Raw genomic sequence first — 20,592 nt, 5'->3', positions numbered from 1 at the left:
TGTCCAATTTTGGTGAGCTCTTGCAAATTGTAGCCTCTTTTTCCTATTTGTAGTGGAGATTAGTGGTACCCGGTGGGGTCTTCTGCTGTTGTAGCCCATCCGCCTCAAGGTTGTGCGTGTTATGGCTTCACAAATGCTTTGCTGCATACCTCGGTTGTAACAAGTTGTTATTTCAGTCAAAGCTGCTCTTCTATCAGCTTGAATCAGTCGGCCCATTCTCCTCTGACCTCTAGCATCAACGAGGCATTTTCGCCCACAGGACTGCCGCATACTGGATGTTTTTCCCTTTTCACACCATTCTTTGTAAACCCTAGAAATGGTTGTGCGTGAAAATCCCAGTAACTGAGCAGATTGTGAAATACTCAGACCGGCCCGTCTGGCACCAACAACCGTGCCACGCTCAAAATTGCTTAAATCACCTTTCTTTCCCATTCTGACATTCAGTTTGGAGTTCAGGAGATTGTCTTGACCAGGACCACACCCCTAAATGCATTGAAGCAACTGCCATGTGATTGATTGATTAGATAATTGCATTAATGAGAAATTGAACAGGTGTTCCTAATAATCCTTTAGGTGAGTGTATATTGAGAACACGATTATTCATTGATTTAAGGACAGAGGTGTTATTATGCTCATTTGCAGGTTCAAAATCTTAATTAGGGGTTGTACCTGAACAGGTTTACATGGTTTAATTTTCAAAAAACACCATATTTTTCTCATATTGCACATTGCTGCAGCTCCTCTTTTCACCCTATGTGTTGTATGCTCCGCTCTTGAGCTACAGAGTGATGCATCTTACTTTGTTGGGAGTTGCACATGCGCAGTTCCCAGGTAAGGACTACTAGCCAATCAGAAGCAGAGAAGGGCGGGTTGTAAGTATCAAGATAGTGTGATCCAAATCAAAGCCGCTTCAGACTGCGACCGTAACATATGGTAAAAGTTACTCCACATCTTACCATAAACCACAACAAAAATCACCATATTTCAACTTGCTCAGTAGCCTACACATCAGGTGTAACGTTAGCATTATAGTTATAACTTTAGCTGTGTTAGCCAACGTTTACAACAACTCCGCACTTGAACAGTCTGAAGTTACATTGCCGTGTTTATTTTAAATATAATTCACAGCCAATAAAGCATACTTACAGGTTATGATTGTGAATTTCCAGGCCCAAACGGAGTCGGAGTTGCATCGTCTTTTAGGACTAAACGTTGAACTGTTTCCGGTGTTCTGACGATCCATGCTGCCGAAAAATGCTACCATAGTGCAAATCGATAGACTCGACTCTACTCGGCCGTGCTCCGTTTTCTATTGAGTACCCAGAGATAGTACGTAGCTTGTCGTCATAGCAACGCCACACACAACTGCCGCGATGTAATGTTCAATGCAACACACACACCAGCGATCCACACTGCTTTCTCTTTTTTTAAGTTAAAACATTTCAGCATTCCTCAGAATTTAAAGACAGATAAGCGGTATGAAAACCTTCCAGCTGTGCCGTTGTTGCTGCAGCGGTCTGTGTGACGGCGGGAGCAGAGGGATGTCAATATTTGAAATCTACACAGCTGATTTCTCACCTCAAAACTTCTCAGAAGTGGATTTAGTGATGAAATTACACTCAAACTGTAAAATATAAAACTTTCTGTTGCTGGTCTCTGGCGCATGCAATGATGATGCAGTGAATAGTGACGATTCTCAGCAGTCTGTCGTGTTTTCACGTTACATTTTAGTATCCCTCAGCTCGCGTGGAACCTCGATGGAGGTGATAAGAAAAAAAGTACCTGGAAGCAGCTACAGGTACAACATTTCTACAATGGAAAACCAAACAACAAAGGCGAGTCGAGCCAAGTCAGAGCTGGTACTGTGCAGTGGAAAACGGGCTTAACTGAAATCAAAGGGGCTCCGCTCAGACTAGCTTGGTTTGAGGGCGTGCCTGATCCCGCTAGCTGCTTTGCAAGCTTTATGACGCGTTTTCAATGTGACGTCACAGTGAAGGAATGGAAACTGCTGGACTACAAACGAGCTGTTTTCAAGCGGTTCAGAGCAGAGCTTTCTGTGGGAGATGGGAACTCCCTTTGGGCTTTTTCACTTTGAAAACCTGTTACATGCACAAAAAAGATATATAACTCTATAAAGAAGAGGGGAAAAGCCAAAAAGCATAATACCACCTCTTTAAGGACAAAATATTTTTATTGCACTTTCAAATTTAAATAAACAGTCAGCTGTTTTCACATACATGTTGTGCTGCATTTCTGCTAATGTACAAATCGTTGCGTCAAAATAAGACTGGTCCTTAAAGTGCATCATCTTCTAGAAGCAAAATATAAAAAACATTTTACCCGAAAAGTACACTGAGTCCAGCTACTGCTGCGCCAAGGTTTTTTCCCGTCCTCTGCACAGCGTTAACTTCCTCCAGGAGCTGAGCACATTGTTGGCTTGTTATTTTGTCCTTTTGTGCTTCTACCAATGGCTTGTACTCTGCTTACCAGCATGGCCTCTCTGCGACCCGGTTTTGTTCGGTTGTCTGCACAGCTGCATATCCAACAGGGAGCATTTCAGAATCAGAGCATTTTGCCTGCCTGATTTTGCTGACATGTTAAGATTTAGCTGATTTGGTAATCAGTGCTTGATTTTTGTGCTTCTTCTGTGATTAAGTAGACTACTTAAGTGATTTCTTTGAGTCTATTTTAACTGTTATTTTTGATTTATGATCAGAAGTATGCACAGGGTGTTTTATTTTGAAAAATTACCAGATTCTCTATGCCGTACCGTGTCTGACTTCCTGCCCAGTTCAATCTGACCAGCTCCGGCGCCCGTGGTGTAACGGACACATGCGGACCCAAGGACTTGGTGCGCGTGCAGCCAAATCGCCCCCTTGGCTATAAAGTTTACGTAGCGCTTGATTTGATATGCAGCAGAGTTTTCCATGAGTGGAGCACGAATTTTAAAGTCGATCATATTAATTTAATTGTGGGAAGCTAAAATCATAATCGTGATCAATATTATATAATAATTGTGCAGCCCTAGGCTGAAGCATTTTGTTTGATAAATCACTTAAACAGTTACTTAATAATTAAGGTTCCTATCAATTAATCTTGTCAATTGATTAATTGACTAATAGTTTCAGCAACAGGTAAATTACACCGTATACATATAATGTCCCAGTAGAAGATAATTGAGTTTAATTATTTAACTAAAGTTTGTGATGACCTGTTACTCAGCATGCACTGCCCTTGTGAGGACCGCCGATCCCACCCACCCGCTCTGAATCGCTTTGCGCTACAGCCACTACTGTTTCCTCCCAGTGAATAAGGGGGAAGAGGACAGGAGAGAAGAGAGCAGTGAATTAACCTCGATTGCGGCGGAGTAAAAGCTTTTTTTTTTCTTGTGAGTAAACGTGTAAAGCAAGGTAATATAATCCCCTCACCTACACAAGTGTCGGTCCGTACTGTTTGTATCATCCCGCATCACTCTACAAATAATCATCACCTCTGCTGCAGAAATCAAACAGTCAACTACTTACCGGCATAACACCAAAATGCCATAACCAAATGTCCAGAACAGGATCCTTTTGTCAGTAGACTACCTGGTCGTAAGTGCACCAAAGCATTTTCTTTGTGGTTGCCCAGCTGGGTATTTTTTGTGTGTTGCCACTTAAACCTTAATTTTGTGATTAATTGAATTATTGATTTTGCTGGAAGATTGAGATGAATTTGTTGTTACTTTGAATGAGCTACTTTTGAATGAACTGCAAAGAGCCTGTTTTGTTGAACTGCAAAGAGCCTGTTTTGTGTTTTTGCCAACAAAGAGAATACTGAACATTGTTTTTTTACATAGCGTTATTTTGTGGGTTGTTTTATGTGTGCATTATTGAAATACAAATACAAGCTGTGTTTATTGTGCTTTAAAAAACTCCTGAGTTGTGGTTTTCATTTCACTGTTAGTCTCTGGTAAGATCACTACGGCTTAGTCTTTGAAACAAGCTTTGTCGTAATATGAAAGTGGTGATGTTCTTTGCTCATGCTGTCTTCTGGTTGTTGTTGAAGTATTACAGGGAGGGCCCAAGTGGTCTGGATGGAACGGATTTCAGTGCTGGACCACAAACATCTCCCGTCAGCCCATTGTGGAGCCCCCAGCCAGCACTCTGCACTCTCCTTTTAACCTGGCACAAACTAGGAGGAAGAGGAGAAGGAATACAGCATTTAAGACTCTGGTTCCTCCCTCTACTTCTTCTTCTATGAACACTTTGGAAACATGACATTGCCTCCCACATGGACACAGCCTAGTTAGCAAAGCGTGGCGCCTGGATGGACCTGGAGCCGATGATCCTGATTTCAAGAACTGAAAACTGGAATTTCTGTCGTCCATGTCGATGCTCTATGCGTCGTTCCTCTTTGGGCCTTCCCCTGGTGACTTGATGGCTCACCAGGCGTGATGACTATGGCTTAGCCTTTGAGGAAAGGGCTGTTACAATCGACATAGGAGACCCTACCGGTGACGTTTCTGTGTTTTTATTTTTTTATCCACAGTCTTGTGGTGTGCTGGGATTGGTCTGAGGTCTCCTCACAGTTGGAACTAGAACTCAGTCGCTAAATGTGCTTGTTGATTTCTCGTGCATATTAGTGGATGTGTTGGATTGTTCTGCACGCTGCTTAACACCACAACCCTGTGAATGACCCCTGTTTATGAACTGACTAGCAAATGAAGTATTTTGAATATTTGAGTTTTAACAGCTGTAGCATTTGTATTTTTCCCCTCCGAGGCGCCATTACGGGCAGTTGAATTGCCTCACCCAGTGTCCTGTGTGGGTTGAGATGGTGCTTAAATCAGTTTCCAAATCAGTGAGCCAATATGTTATCACACACAAGCACATCACCACCCAGGTTTGAGCAGCTCTCTGTCTACTCTCTCGGTGTTTAAAAAAAACAAAAAAAAACTGAGATGGGATAATAAAGGTGATTTGTACTGCAAATATTGATGCTTTATTAAATATGTTTTGTATGGCTTGTAGAGATATTTGAATGGAAAATAGAGTGGGGGATGCAAGAGGAAAGAATTCAAACAGATTTCAAAGGGAACCAGCTGGTGAGGGAAACGCAGGGTGATGTGTTTAGGACTAAAGCGGATTTAGAGAATGTGATATTTTTACCTTACTGCTAAATGCATGGTCTGAGTTGCAAATACATTCTTTACCTCTTTGATTCAGTTTTTTATCAGGCAGATAGTGCCGTGTGTAACAATGGGAAGAGGGCAGTGATGCCATAAGAGTGTAATGTAGAGGTGTAATGGTACAACACATCTGCAGTGAATTGTTTTAATCAGCCTCATATTCGGCGACGTCAGAGAAACATCTGGTTGCACCTCCAGTTTTGAAGCGCTCTTGTAACTTGTTACATCACTGTCCCCTCATGTGTACCGTAAGGAAGCTCTGCTCACAGAGACCATGTGATATGAAGGTGACACCAGCACAACCCCAGAGGACGCAGTGAGTACACTGTGATAAGCGTTTGAGAGCAGTTTGTTTTTAATCTAGTTTGGTAAAATCGGGACTGATGAAAAGTGTTCTCTGTAATTCAAAAATAAAGACAAGGGGGCGAAGGTAAAGGAGGTGGTTAATTTAAGGGTCTAAAGTTAAGTCCTCCCGCCTGTTAAGGTTACTCATGCAGAAATCTTTTTGAAGGGACTCAGGGAAGTGTGGCGAGGGAAGCAAAGTCAGTCTGAATGCTAAGCGTAATGTACTGTGTACACTATGATGAACCCAGGAGATTTCTTTTTTTGGGTTTCTGTGATTTGGTGCATTCTGGGTAATATTTGCTAAATGCAGAGCTTTGGTCACCAGTATTTTTAACCCCTTTTTAAAAAAAATAAATTACTGTGTAAAAACAAATGTATACATTATCTATAGCTAGGTTTACAAAAGACAGGTTTATAACAGCAAGCCCATGATAAAGTGAAATGTTAGAACTTTCTAGAAGCTGTCGGAGCTTAAAAACCACTCAGTATTCAAGCTTTTTGATCACCTCACATTAAACAAGTAAAAAAGGGACCTCACTATTAACTAATGTAGCGCAACAGGTAGGAATCGTCATGTTAATGCGTTTTGTTTTTTTTTTACTTTTGTGTTAGCTTTTGGTGCTGTGGTTCACACAAATAATTAAGCCTTTGATGCTACACCTGGCACGATTTACTTTTTAAGATTTCCAAAATTAAAATGAATTTGTTTCTACTCTGTCATTCAGTTTTTTGTGTAGAAATCATTTAGCATTTTGGCTGATGAAGAATTGTGAATGTTAATAAAATTATTTACTCTCTTTCTCTATGGTTGTCTGCTGAATGTCTACAAATGGAGTTCTGTCAAGTGGGTTATGCTAGTAGCAGTTAATGTAGCTTTAAGCCTGCAGGCCAAGTGGTCTGGTAAGATCACTTCTTTCTCCACACTGCCTGATTATTCTCATTTTCAAACTTGTAGTTTCTTCCCCAGCAGATGCTGACTCAAGTTCAAAGCAATTGTCAAATTTCGCACTGCTCCCTCTGGAGCCACGTGAGGCTTTTGTTCACATTAGCCAGCTAGCATTAGCTAGCATTAGTGGTACTTCACAAGATCTGTAAACAAACTTTAGTGTTTAAAATCAGAGTTCATTTGCTTTCTTGCTGCAAATTAATGCTAACCTAGATGTTGGGATTGAAACCACTCATGTCTGTTTGGTAAATGTTAAGCTGCAGCTAGTTAGCTTAGTATAAACATTGGAAACGGGGAAAGATCAGCCTGGTAACCATATGTTTACCAGCAACTCAAAAGGTCTCAAACCAACATGTTATATTACGTTTGTTTAATTTGTGATGTGACATTTTTATATAAAATACATAAATAAAGCATCTGCAGGTGGCATCAGGCGCATGTGCATATTACATATTCATATACACACATACATGGGCAAAAGACTCAAACACACTACCAGGCATACAATTCACCCCCCCAAAATAAACAAATGGTAGTTGAAGCCATTTGGGAATACAGATAATCTTGCTTGGACAACATAGGTCACATGATGACAAGCACTGCAGCAGTTCTTGCTGACCCTGGAGGCACTGATCTAGCACTGGTTAAACTGATCATAACTCATCTGCATACAAACAAATTACTGATTTCAGACCAGAGGAACCAGAGGCCACTATATTTATTAGGATGACGCTCAAAAGATCTCCCATTAAAATGCGTGTGAAGTGTATTGTTCCAGAACAAGAAACCTATTTGAAAAAGAAAGCAACACTTGAAAATAAATGTCTGACTAAATTGTCTAATTTGCTTTTTCAAAAATGATAACACAAAGTTTCGGAAACTCTTCTTATCCTTAGAAAATAAACATTTGATAAGTTGAATGCAGCCTGTAACAGAAGAATACAGTACATTAGCTTCAGTAGTCTCCTGGGCTCTACTGAGTGCACTTTTAAACATCTGTCCCAAAAGTTACACATAAAACAAGGCTCTGTCTCACGATCTATAACTTGCACCCTGATCTCTACTCAAGATTGCTTTGGCCAAATAAATTGTAACTGTTTAACCTTCTCATGGCAAAAGCAAATAACTGTCCAAAGCATCTTTACATGAAAATCATATTTCGTTAGATTGAAACAGATCCACTCAGATCAGTGCACAAGTTAGAGGAGGTGAGAACAGTGACCACGTGGACTGTGGGAAAGGGGCAGTCCCCATTTCAATGAAGGCGCATGGGGGAAAACACAAACATACCATGTATAGTCCGCACAACAGAAAAGTATGTATAAACCAACATTCCTCAGAAAAACAATTATAGTGCTGTTTTCTGTTCAGTCCCTCAATGATGAAAAAAAAAACCCAATACAAACAGTTTAGGGCAGCAAAAGCTTGATTTTACGGAGTCAAATGAGCTGTGCAAAATGGCACCAAGCATGGAGACGTGGGTGACCCCTGTAGTAATGAGCACTTTAGTCAGCTCCACTGAAACCTACTGACCATGCAGCACAAGCCACCTGAAAGCAGCAAAACAGATCGATATGTTAGGAAATTCGCCTCCCTTTGGGTTTTTATAAAGCCTCTGTACACCTTAGACCTATTTTATCTCAAAACATAATTCTCTTCTTTCATTTGACAACAGTATTCAGACTTGTAGCTAAAAAAAGCGTATAGAAAAAAAGTGATAATTTGCCGTTTGTTTCCATAGATAGGAAACAGCCAACAGCTTCTTGGCCAGAATAACTTTCACTGATTGTTGTGCTAAACTTAAATCTGTCCAGATTTTATGTTTTTGTAGTAACCTGTTGGTCAAGAGGCTGTTGAACAGCAGTGCTGAGCAGGATGGAGGGAAGGAATCAGAGCTCAGATAAAGCTGGGTTTAGGCATAGACATCATCTTACTGGTAGAAAATTGCATGGCGAATAGCGAATCATTTTCACGTATTTGTGAGCGTTTCTGTGCATCTGTGTGACTCAGAGTGTGTTTGTCTATGCGGGTGGAGTTTTGAATGCTCCCCAGGCGTGGAAGCAGCGCGTGAAGCAGTGGGGCTCGTTTCCCTTCCGCACCAGTCGCAGCTTCCTGGGGTGTTCAGGGTCCTTAGAGCGCATGTGCTGAATGTAAACCTGGAGAGGAACAGGAGGAGGAGAGGGATTAGTGAGGTGTGTGATATGGATATATGCCACATACACAACAAATGCAGTTTCTCACTAACCTGGCAGGCTTTGAGACTAAGTTTGATCTCCACCTGGCTGGTCTGAGTACCGACCCACATGTACACCTGAGGGAAAACAAGGAAGGGAGGTAGAAACACAAAAAAGAATGACGAACAAAACAATCACACTGTAATGAGTGAAATATTATAATCTAACTGGGTCAAACAAATTTATGATCAGTGGTTACCTCTTTGCCGTTGTCCAGCAACATGATGTCATCATCAGCCAAGTCGTCCTGACAGAAGTCTGAGCACTTCTCCGACACAGAGAAATAACCCTTCTCATTCGAACACCTGAGGGAGGGGAAATAAAAAGTGGCAAAGAGTGATATGAGAGAGGGCAGATAAATACAGACAAACAATTTATATAGTTCTACACCCACACACGTATTTTAACTAACCACTAAATAATACCTACAGATAATGTTCACTTACCTGAAGAGCCGAGCATGTTTCATATAATCTGCATCTTCATCGTACTGCTTCTGAGAACCAATCCCGACCCAAAAGAAGTTCTCTGGCTCCTCCCCTTCATTAATTACCTAGGAGACAATTTGGTTAATCAGTTTGACAAAATACACATTCATGCAGAATCTTTTATTTGATAAGAGACATAAAAACAATGGGAGACATTTAACAGAAGCTAAAGTATCTCTTAACTCAGTTTTTTTATACATACAATAGTGTGCTGTTTAAAGAAAACAGCCTGCCCTCAACTTTTACTGTCTCCCTTCATTAGTGCAAACAACAACTTTTTGATTTGTCAGCTGAAGATTAAGAGATGAAAGCGGCTGAAGTGTGTGGAAGCGATAGTGTGTGTGATGGGGGAATTTATACTTGAGAGTATTTGCACATAGAATTAATATAACATTTTACTAATGTGTGAACACGTGCCTATTTACCTGTTTGCTGTATGTGTCGTCGAACATGCAGTTCATGATGTCTTCAGCCAGTTTAGCCTCGTCGGGGTCACCAGCTCTACCCACCCAGGTGTAAACGATGCCCTGATTGTCTGTGCTTTCAAATGGAACCTGCAAAAAACATAGTGAAACCCAACAGAGAACTTTATTTGAAACAGTTCAAAAGAAGAAATTATTTTGTTGTTATTGTAAATAAAAATAAATTAAAAAAGCAACCTTGAGAATGAAGCAAAACTCTGAGTTGAGATTGCTGGAATCTGTTCCAATCTGGATGGTCCTAAGACATGACAGGCAAAACATTTTATTATTATTATTATTTATTTTTTTACATCAAGTGGAGGACAGAAGCCCTTACTTGTGACAATGCTGGTGTGTGTAATTCTGATAATAGGTGATAATAGTAGTACAGTATGTCTACCTGGTGCAAAGTGCGCTGCCATTGGTGCGTATTTGGTAGAGGGAGGGCTGAGCAGAGTCAATCTTCTGTTTCCTCTTCCCTTTGTGGATGATGAACTTCCTCTTGAAATGAGACAGGAACTTGAGGTTCTCCTGCTGCTGGGTCATACGCACCACCTAAACAGCAAGACGGGCTGTAGTTGTTAATTGAGCACAATATTGCTTAAACCACAAGCAGAAGTGGTCAGGCTTATACTCAACATACGTTGAGTTATGATGACCATAAAAGCATTTCAACGCCAAGTCTGAACGGCAGTGCAAGAGCTTCAAAGAATGGGACTTTCCACACACCTTCAGTTTTCCAGGGAAGAGACTCTCAAACTTCTTCTGAAGGGAGAAGGTGAATGTGAGCCAGCCCATGTTGGAGGCCTGTCTGCCCTGCCAGAAGTACACTACACACTGGAAGTCCTCCTCAGGCTGTTTGTCCTCCTCATCCTCTGCTTTGTGTCCTTCACCACCTTCGCCCTCCTTCTTCTTGTCCTCCTCGTCTTCATACTCCACAGGCACCCAGTATCTACAAAAGCAGAGTGAGATTAGAGTAAGACATTACTCATCTTGACAGAACAGTATCAAGCCAGTGGAGCCACTTCTCACAAATATACATTTTTTATTAAGCACAAATGCAAAACTGACCTAAGGTAAGGCCCTGTACACTCCATAAACTGTAATATTCTGTTTAAAAAATGACTTTTTGATGTTAAATTTAAATTAAAGTGATACATTTGGCTTGATGTATCCACTCAAGCCCCAGATTTCCACCTCAGATTGATTCTAGCTATCAGTGCACAGTTACACACTTCCCTACCTGCAGAGGAAGACGTAGCAGTCCTGCGTGTGGAAGTGGCCAAACTCCTCTTCAGGCAGGCGAGCAAACTTCTTTCCCTCCAACACAAATCCTTCCATGCCATCCAGGTCCTCATTCCACTCCTCCATCAGCTGTTCAGCCTAGACAGAAAAGATGAATATGTAAGAGGAGGAGGCTAAAAGAAGATTTTGTTTTTAGTGAATAAAAAAAAAAGGAGAAGAATAATTGTGTATGCGCCAGTTACCTCAGTGAGGGCCATAGCTGGCTGCCTGGGAAGGAAGAGAGCTGTGAGGTCAGCTTTCATCTGGTCTTTCTGCTCAGCGTCCTTCTTCACCTGGGAGAGAAAACACAGATAAACACTTACTGACACATGCAGCTAACATTGGACATATCTCTAGTTTGGAAAAAGAGATACTACCTGAAGCTTCTCAATGTCTATTTAAAAACACATGATGTTATCTTCAAACACAATGAATACTTTGAGAACAACTAACTATTTTATGAGCAACTGGACTGGTAGCATGCTATCCAAGTATTATTATTTTTTTTTTTTTTAAAAACACACCTGCACCCACTTCACTGACCTTGCCCTGTAGGTTGTCCTTCTGCTGAACAGTCTCAGCTGCTCTGGTGTAGTCCACCTTCAGCACATCATCCCAGTTCTTAAACTTGGACTTAAACACCTGAGGAAGAAGAGAAATGAATAAAAAGAGGGTGTGAGACAAAGGTGCTGAATACACAGCTGAACAAAGTGCGGAAGTGTGTACAATACAGGATAAAATTTTTATTTAACCAATACGTTTATCTTTGCGCTTGATTTGATATTCATAATAAAAAAGAAAGAGTTTTAACTACTAGTACTACTGATTTTGTGTGTACATTTATTTGTGAGTGTGCAAGTGGCCAGTCAGTTGTATTCATATAATCAAAATAAGAAACATTGTCAGAGAAGAAAGACTGCAAGGATTTTTCGGTCCCACAATCTTTAGTAGTTGAAGCTACGGGTTAGGTGTAGGTCAAGTGTTACCTGACACTCTGTGCCCTCCAGGTTGCGTGTGACACTGGCGTGTTTAGGCCGGTGCAGCATGGAGCAGATCTCCTGACCCAGTTTTAAGGCAGCAGCACGGACGAGACGTGGAGACTTCCTCCCGATCCAGATGAACACATCAGACCAGCAGTCCAAGATGTATACGCACTTTGTGTCCAGCAGGGACTGCACCTGAGGAGAGGAAATAAGGAGGAGAGCAGGACGTAAAAAAAATATAAAAATAACAAAAGTGAAGTAGAAAATGAGGTAGTGAGACAAGATAGGAGGAAAGTTCTTGGGATTATGCAGCAGATAAAACATACCAGTCTCATCTCTGGCAGGGTGTCCAGTTTGATCTTGCGGTCTTTGTGCTCGACCGACAGCCTGTAGTTAATCTGTGGCAGCTCCAGGTAACCGAGACCCAAGCCCACCTACACACAAAACATCAGTGAATTAGCAACGCTATTTGTTATCATAACATTTAAGAGTGCTCCCCTCATTTCACCTTGTTAATTACCACTTGCACAGAAACTCACAGTGGAAATAGCTGGACCAGTTTTATGGCTGACACTTGCTGTTAACTCATATTTAACCAGTTTGACTTGGTAACTTTAAAGTCACTTTTCAGGATGTTGTTGTTGGTATTAGGCCTATCCCACATAGTACATCATCATTGACCATTAACAAAAACAGTTACACGGGATGTCAAGCATGTGATAAAGCAGAATAAATCCGACACACCTCCTACAACACAAATTTTTCATTACACCCACACTTCCTAAATACTGTTCACAGTATGCAACATTCAAATGCGTCAGAAGTACTGTATAAAGGCTATTAAAAAACATACCTTGTATAGTTTAGGTTTGACAGGAGAAAAGTCATCTGGTACGTGTTTCTTGATCTCTTCTGGTTGTCCTCCCAACGCCTCCCAGAACTCCGGAGGCTCCTGGTTCTGCGCGAGGGTCGTGATCTCTGCCTTCCCCTTACGCTCGTTCTTATTTATCTTTTCTGAAAATAACCTGATGGGAGAAAAAAAATCCACATCAAACAAAGCTTTGCATCGCTACATTTATGGATTCGCTTTTAATTTGAATTATTTATTTTTTTTAATGTTTAATTGTGTTCCTACCAAGTGGCAGAAAAAGTAGCACTTGATTTGTGTCTTACCTGGCCTTTGTGGTGCTGCTGAGGGTAGCGTTGGCTCCTCTCCAGATAAAGATTTCCAGCCCTGTGTCCAACAGGAAGACATAGCTACCAAAGAGAGAATGGTACGGACACGTCACTATAAGAGACTCTGTGTACAGTACGTATATCAAATAGCAGTAGGATCAAATAAGGAACAAATCAACTGCAGGTCTACAGCAAATTCAGTGATTATGTCAAACAGAGAGTTGAGGAATGAAAGCAGGAGACCTGAATCTTTAAGGGAAGTGCTGGAGGGTGTGGCAAAATATGCAAGTGTGCGTCATGTAGTATTTAAAGCAGTCAGGGTGTGTGAGTGTTACCGAGGGTCGAGGGAGGAGGCCTTCACAGGCACAGACTCCAGTCTGATGTTTTTCTTGCCGTAAACTCTGTACAACCTGATGGACACACATTGATTAAAACCTTCACTTCACTGACTGATCATTTAAGTATAGCTGTAAGTGCAAGAAGCTGAAAAAATTAATTCAGGCAGAAAATAAACTACATTTATGTGCAGCTTTTCAAAGCGAAGCTGCAAACATGGCTCTGAAGAAATAACAAAAGCCAAATATAAATAATATAAGACAAAAAATTCCTTCTGGCCTACCTGACAGTATAGTGCGTGTCCTCCACAGTGTAGAATCCACTGGCTGTTCCACCCTCAATGTAGGAAATCTCATTATTAAACACCTGCACACAAGATAAAATTCACAACAGCACAGAGCGGTTAATCATTCATACAGGTACAGAGGTTAGTTTCATGTTCTGCATCCAAGAAAAGAATATGCACTTTAAAGAAAGATGAATGAGTGAATCTAACTTATGCTAAGCTTAAATTGATAAAAGTATCAGAAGTTTCTTGTGTGTTAATCTCTGTGTGCACCATAACACACAGTATTTGCTTGTATGGACAGTGTGTTTCTACTTACGGCACTGAACTCCTCGCTCTCGTCTCCCATCTCTTCCCGTATCGTCCTGCACTCCGCTCCAAGGTAATTTCTGAGGTTGACGGCGTGGATGGCAGAGCCAGCCTTCTTGTCCAGAGTGGCCTCCTGGCCGATCCAGTAGAAGATGTGCCAGTTCAACGAGCCGTTGTCATCCAGGAATGTCTGCAATCGCAAAAAGAAGAATGCAAGAAAGATCAGAGGAAGGAGGGGATCGGTCCAAGCACATGTACATGTAAACCTACAAATGTTCAAGCTGTAGCCAAAAATAATTTTGTTTGATTAATCCAATTTGTTTCATGATAACATAAGTAATGTTTCTCCTGTACGTGATGGCAGATTAGATGCGCTACCTTGAGGATGATGTAGCAATCAGCCTCATAGAACTTGCCGTGGAAAGCTTCTTCCACTTGCATGGGAACAAAGTTCTCTATCTGCCACACTGTAAGACCTGGAACCTGTAGGAGGGAGAAACAGAATAGACTGTATACTGATATCTGTACAATGCAAAGCAGAAAAATGTAATCTGATGCAACTGATCCTCAATACACATTGAAATAAAGAAATGCCTGGGATATATAGACTAATGCCACAGCTCTACTCACTCTCACACACACACACGCGCGCACACACACACACTACCTGGCCCACGTCCTCCATAAAGAACTCAGAGTAGTCCAGATGAGGTTTCTCTAGACTCTTGTCCCAGCGCCGGATCTTTAGGTCACCATATTTCAAATCCCCGTTTTCCTGCGAAAGAAGATTTCTTGGTATATAAAATGCAGAGCAACCCTTTTGTGTTTATCCTTCTTTCTGTGGCCCGTTTAGCACGTCCTTCTCCCTTATCTTTCTCCTTACCTCCAAGTTCTTCTTCTCCTGTGCAATGTCACTCATGCCCTTGAGCACCTGCTTCGCCTGATCGTCCTGAGAAGAGTCCTTCCTCCTCCTTAGCCTCATCTTCCTCGCCAGGGGATCTCGGGGGCTGGCTCCTGGATACACATACACAGATACAGATTAAAGTCTCTGGGAAAAGTTGTATTGAAAGCAGCACAAAAAGGCACTTACGCAGCATATTACAATACACTCATGTACAAGCTGTACACATAGCTCCACACACCTCCTCCAGCAGCAGCTACACTAGCAGGCGAGGCCCCGGCCAGACGGAGCTGGTTCTGAAGGGAGAAGTCAATGTTGTACCACTCTGCTCCTCTGTCGACTGGTTTGGGAGGCATCACCAGGTTGGGGTTCTCACGCACATCCAGAATCTATAGAAAAAATACATTAACGGGGAAAGGGTTTGTGTGCGTTTCTGTAACATTTTGTAGAGATAAAATGAATATTTAATGAAAGATATGTATTAAAAGCAAACAATTTGATGTTACAGAGCACTAGCTTTTAATTGCTTGTATATCTTTCTTATTATCTTCTTTTTATTATCTTATTATTCCTATAATATTCCTACAGAAATTTGAAATGTACTGCATTTTCATTTTACTGTGTTAATTATATTTTAAATTATCTGATCTAATTTGCAACATCACTATATAGTAACAATCTTAAAAATCTCATGATGTTTAATGTCACATATTACATTTACCTTATTAAAGATAATGCCATTTCTCTTATTTTATTTACTGTAATGTAAAAAAAAAAGTCCTGTTTTCTCTCCAGTAATGAGGGAGAGTACAGTCGGGTTATTTTAATCCTCTTTTTGATACTTTTACATAGGTGATCAAACCCACATTAATCCACCATACACCCATTATAAATGCTGTTTGAGTCCAGTATTATCTGACTACTTTACAAGTGTCGTTAGTATTGTACCTCTAAATCAGTCAAGAAGTGGATGGCCTCAGGTAGCGTTACCAGGCGGTTTTTATTCAGCACCAGCTTCTTCAGCTTGCCACACCTAGACAACACAAAACCACATATTGACATAACCTGACTCTTTTGTCATGTATAAATTATCTGCTATTACCCATACATTTCGTTATCTGTTAAATTTAGCTGCGTACAATACACGTTAACTGATGACAGAATCAACAACGATCGAGAGGTAAAAAAAAAAAATGTAATTCAACGTGTCAGTGTCGTATCAGCAAAATATCCGTCAAGCAGTGGTGGCTCATCAATCACAGCACCCTCAATCTGTGCATTTGTTTGTGTGCTACGTTCACCTGCAGAGGCCCTCAGGGATAAGTTCCAGGTTGTTGTTAGCGGCCATGAACTCAGTGAGGTTGGACAGTTTGCCAACGCCTGGTGGAACCCCGTCAAAGTCCAGTTTGTTAGAGTTTACATACAGCTTTTTCAGTTTGGACAGCTTACAGATTGCAGACTGGTAGGAGGAGACACACAAGCAAATTGTTAGACATCTTATTTTACTGGTAATAAAAACAAAAAGTGGCTTCTAGGGACAACTGTGTAATTATTAGTGTAGTCCTTACAGGCAGTGAGGTGAGCTGGTTGCGGCTCAGGTTAAGTGTCTCTAGCTGAGTCCACTGGTCGATGCAGAGGGACAGTTCTGAGATCTGATTACTACTCAGGTTGAGTCTCTTCAAGCTACCCATTGAATAGAGGCACTCTGGCACCCGAGTTAGGTCATTACAGGACAGGTCAACGTCTGGGAGAGACAGGAGGGACAGAGGGGACATGCGTTTGTAAGAAGCAGTGTTTGTTTCCCCAGACGGACAGTATATGAGCATACACATAAAGTGACACATTTGTGAAAAGGACCATATTTTCTTCTGTTGTCTTTTTTTAATTAAAAAAATAAAAGTACCACATGTTCAAGTGCCAAGATGTAAAAGTAAGAAGGAAAAGGTGTCAGGTCCCTAAATAAATGGTCTGAAAGAAACAAGATAGTGGTGTGTGTGTGTGTGTGTGTGTGTTACCTGCTAAATGTGTCAGTCCCTCCAGGCTGGTGGGCATGTTGCTCTGGGTCCTCTGGGTGTTCCTCAGGTGGAGAGTCTGTAAAGCCACCATTGCTGGCAACTGGCTGCTCAGACACACATACATAGAGACAGTCAGAGTTAAATTTGGACTAACATGAGACCTGGGTTTGGTACCTGTTTGGGTAAAGGTGTGACGAAACATTAAAGAAACAAAGTCATGTCTTTTTACCGTAATTGGGCATGCATCAACGGGTTGTTGTTCAGGATGAGTGTCTGCAGGTGAACAAGGCGTCTCATCTGGGGCGGCAGGCTGTCCAGCTTATTGTCGCTCAGGTCCAGATACAGCAAGTCTGTCAGGTTGATGAACAGCTGGTTGGGGATGGAGTCGATGCTGTTGTGGCTCAAATTTAGCACCAGCATGTTTCTGCTGTTTTCCAGGTCTCTGGGGATCTCGGTTAGCTGATTGTAGCTCAGGTCCTGAAGGAGGAGAAGGAAAGCCACCAGAGTTATTTTTGGGACGGTAAAGTTAGATAACCAGCTGAAAAAGATGGTAAGGTGGCAGTGGACCAGAAAAAAAAAGGAAAGGAAGCATGTTGGAATAAGTGTGGGTAGGTAGTCTCAATATGTGTGATAAGAAGAGAAGGAGGGATTGTGTGAGATTTTTACGTACCAGCACAGAGAGGTCATCTAGCTGAAAAATGTCATCTGGGACTCCAGAGTTTTTCAAGTTGTTGGCCCTGGCCACCACCGCCTGCACACATAATGAAACACATTTTGGACACCCTTATAACTATACACTGGTACAAGACGGAACAGGCCGTACTTGTTAGACCAGAAAACCATGTGAACTTGTCAAAGCATCAGATTGAAATTAAAAATACTAACAAAGCATGTACGTGGGAATAATGTGCATTTTCTTATGCCTGTGTGGGCGTTAGTTACCCGTAGGTTCGGTAAACTGGACAGTTCTCCGTGTAAGGTGGTCAGGCTGTTGTGACTCACTGACAGATGCTCCTAAAGAAGGGAAAATAAGGAGGTTTTTTGTACAGATACAATACACTGGCCAAACAAAACATATATAAACACATCTAAAACCCCATCAACATGCCCTACAAGGTCACTGCTGTACAATGTGCCACTTGCACAGATGTCCATTTGTCTCTATGTAAAATGATTTAACTGAAATCAGAATAAAAATCAAAGCAGAATCCAGGTAAACACAGCCCAGACACTGTGACTCCTAGCTATGATAACAGACTAATCTTATGTACCTACATCTGGTAATGTCATGCATGTTAGCACAGATCATCTTTTTACCATGGTCTGCGGATTTGCAGCTTTGGAGGTTTAGATAAGATAATCCTATAAGTGATAGAGGACTAAAGTAGGACTGTGTGTGTGTCCTTAATCAGGTGAGGGTTCACTGATGAAACGCACCAGTCTGCTGATGTGATTATCCTCAGTTACCCACACATCATGTAAAAAAAAAAAAAAAAAGGTATGCTATGACTCAGAGATTAACAACACTGCCATCAACAATGCAGTAACATATGGAACACCAAACTAGATAATCTAGGTTCATATCAGCACTACCATTGTGGTAGTGGTAAAACTACCACTGATATAAGTGGTAAAAACATAATAACAACATAAAATAAGAAGAGTCTCAGTCTGAAGACCGATTAGATAACACAACAGCATTACTAATGTTATGAATTAGTGCCTCCATATTTAGAGATGTCAGAACAAGCTTATAAATTGCTAATATCCCTCGATGTCTCACCAGCTTCTGCAGAGAGGCCAGCTCCTCTGGGAGGTAACACAGTCCCGTCCTGTTCAGTTTCAGCCATCGCAGACTGCTCATACACTTCACATGCTCTGGGAAGTACCCACCCTGTAAATACAGACAGGGGCGAGAGGTGGGAGACAAAGAAGAAGAGGAGAAAGAATTACCACTGACATCAGTAATATTGTGATGGAGTTGGTGGAAGGTACAAAGAAAACTCAGCTGACATTGCATGTAAAACATGTTACTGTCATGTATTTACCATCATTTGAATCTGAAATATTCACATAAGATCCTTTGTGAAGTGATACCATAACATGAGGAGATCTGTTTAAATGCAAATTAACTAAATTAAATACAACAGTATGAGAACAGTAACGTTAAAGTATGTGTCTACATACAAAATTAGATTGACATAACCTTTGTTGTCATTATGGGTGGATGCCAATTGTGAAAGCACAAATGGGACAACTTCAGTTATTTACAATTCAGCTGCATGATTAAATGCATCAGACATCTGGCCAGCTGTGATTTTCAGTCTACGTGATCTTTTACAGTCGCACAAGAAACCGGAATAGTGTAAATTACAGGAATTCTAGGACACAATTTGGGAGAGGAAATGATATACTACACACCTGAAATTAGATTTGAATCATCAGCCATTCACTAACTAACAGATAAACAATATATTTCGTCATTTTATTTGAAGTTCTGTATTGTCATACTGACTGGGCAGCTAGAGTAAAGTAACGTTACAGAAATAGTTCCGTTATTTTGCCAGATGATCCCAGCTGTCACTGCTGCCAGCCCCCAGTCTTACAAACTAAGCTCGCAAAGTGTGTCAAAACATACAAGTATGACGACATTAACAAACTCTATAAACTTAGCTTAAGTTATTATTTTGGGCCGTAGCATTACCTAACTTAAACGCTGACATATTCTGACACGGAGCTAGTGCTTCTGACAGTTAGCCAACAGTGAAGCTAAGTTAAATTAGCTAGCTTAATTAAGTGACGTTGGAAATAATAGCTCCCGTATCATAAAACTACCCAGATTTATCCAACAGCTAACAGAGTACAGAAGTACCCTTCACAAACCCATAACGTTACCCCTAATCAGAAATCTGTTCACGCAGGACGCTTGTGGCCGAGACCACACTGCTAACTACTTTGTCCATGTCAAACATCTGACAACTGGCTAACGCCCAATGCTAGTAATGTTAAGCTAAGCTAGTGTTGTAACCAGTTCAGCCTTTAGCCGTTTGTTGCTCTGAGTCTCTAACTTGCATTAGCTTTAGCTAGCAAGCTAAACGTGTTACTTGTTCAACGAATATAACAGCAACGTAACCGCCTAAAATACTTACTTTGAAGTCGTTTCCACTGAGGTCTACCCCCCTTATGAAGGGAAGAACTCCGGTGGCAGCCATTTCTGGTTGATGTCAGCTGCTCAGCCCCTTCGACTGTCTATTTTTGTTCAGAAGCGCAGACTGTTGTTCTTCGTTTGATTTGTAATGGCAGTTAACAACCCAGTGTTTTATGCGCATTACCGCCACCCTCTGTTTCGGAATGTGGACCACAGACTTTAATAATATGTCAGCACCCTCCAGTGGTCACCAGCGACTACGACACACCCATGGTTGGGTGTCCCACTTTTAAACAAGGACTTGCTAGTCAATCTGCTACAATATTTAATATGTGTGACGGTTAGTCTCAGTTTAAAAGTAATATGCTTATATAATATGGCCTTTATTCAACAAAACATCTCCATTTTCTTAATGTGGGCACTAGATTGATAAGATTAAAGTCTCGGGGCTTTGATTGTGTTAGCTAGTAGGATATCGAGTTGCTCATTTCTTCGTGACAAGCTCTTTGA

At 41.2% G+C, this 20,592-nt stretch overlaps 2 protein-coding genes across 3 annotated transcripts in view; one reads left to right on the top strand and one right to left on the bottom strand.

Annotated features, from left to right (window-relative positions):
- Nucleotides 1-6,318, top strand: part of llgl1 (LLGL scribble cell polarity complex component 1) — a 44,593-nt gene extending 38,275 nt beyond the window's left edge. The window contains exon 24 of one of the 2 annotated variants that reach the window (XM_046074095.1): nt 4,056-6,318. The gene's annotated coding sequence lies outside the window, so the exon portion shown is untranslated. Of the gene's footprint in view, nt 1-4,047 lie in introns of both variants that reach the window. The other variant, XM_046074086.1, reaches the window with a different exon arrangement.
- Nucleotides 6,319-6,816: 498 nt separating this feature from the next.
- On the bottom strand, nt 6,817-20,379 carry flii (FLII actin remodeling protein). The gene is made up of 31 exons (XM_046074075.1): nt 20,084-20,379; nt 18,718-18,828; nt 17,877-17,948; nt 17,605-17,685; nt 17,164-17,411; nt 16,935-17,038; nt 16,488-16,663; nt 16,221-16,378; nt 15,868-15,952; nt 15,161-15,308; nt 14,902-15,032; nt 14,686-14,793; nt 14,397-14,501; nt 14,029-14,208; nt 13,707-13,789; nt 13,423-13,497; nt 13,085-13,168; nt 12,765-12,936; nt 12,238-12,345; nt 11,915-12,106; nt 11,472-11,570; nt 11,132-11,221; nt 10,888-11,027; nt 10,374-10,596; nt 10,045-10,199; nt 9,843-9,903; nt 9,609-9,737; nt 9,142-9,248; nt 8,895-9,000; nt 8,707-8,772; nt 6,817-8,617 (listed from the first exon to the last, which is right to left on the bottom strand). Exons 1-31 carry the CDS (start codon nt 20,144-20,146, stop codon nt 8,483-8,485), a joined length of 3,795 nt encoding a protein of 1,264 aa, XP_045930031.1. The 5' UTR covers nt 20,147-20,379; the 3' UTR covers nt 6,817-8,482.
- Between the last annotated feature and the right edge of the window lie 213 nt (nt 20,380-20,592).

This window comes from Micropterus dolomieu, linkage group LG02 (genome assembly GCF_021292245.1).
Source record: "Micropterus dolomieu isolate WLL.071019.BEF.003 ecotype Adirondacks linkage group LG02, ASM2129224v1, whole genome shotgun sequence".
Taxonomy (NCBI): domain Eukaryota; kingdom Metazoa; phylum Chordata; class Actinopteri; order Centrarchiformes; family Centrarchidae; genus Micropterus; species Micropterus dolomieu.
The sequence above is the reverse complement of the archived record's forward strand: the minus strand, read 5'-3'. Positions and strand labels throughout refer to the sequence as shown.

Excerpts from the sequence above, each read along its gene's own strand:
- flii (XM_046074075.1), bottom strand. The coding sequence starts at position 20,146 with ATGGCTGCCACCGGAGTTCTTCCCTTCATAAGGGGGGTAGACCTCAGT. Across the intron at positions 17,686-17,876 it reads CCAGTTTACCGAACCTACGG|GCGGTGGTGGCCAGGGCCAA; the intron begins GTAACTAACGCC and ends TTATGTGTGCAG. Across the intron at positions 9,001-9,141 it reads AAACATGCTCGGCTCTTCAG|GTGTTCGAATGAGAAGGGTT; the intron begins GTAAGTGAACAT and ends CCCCTCCCTCAG.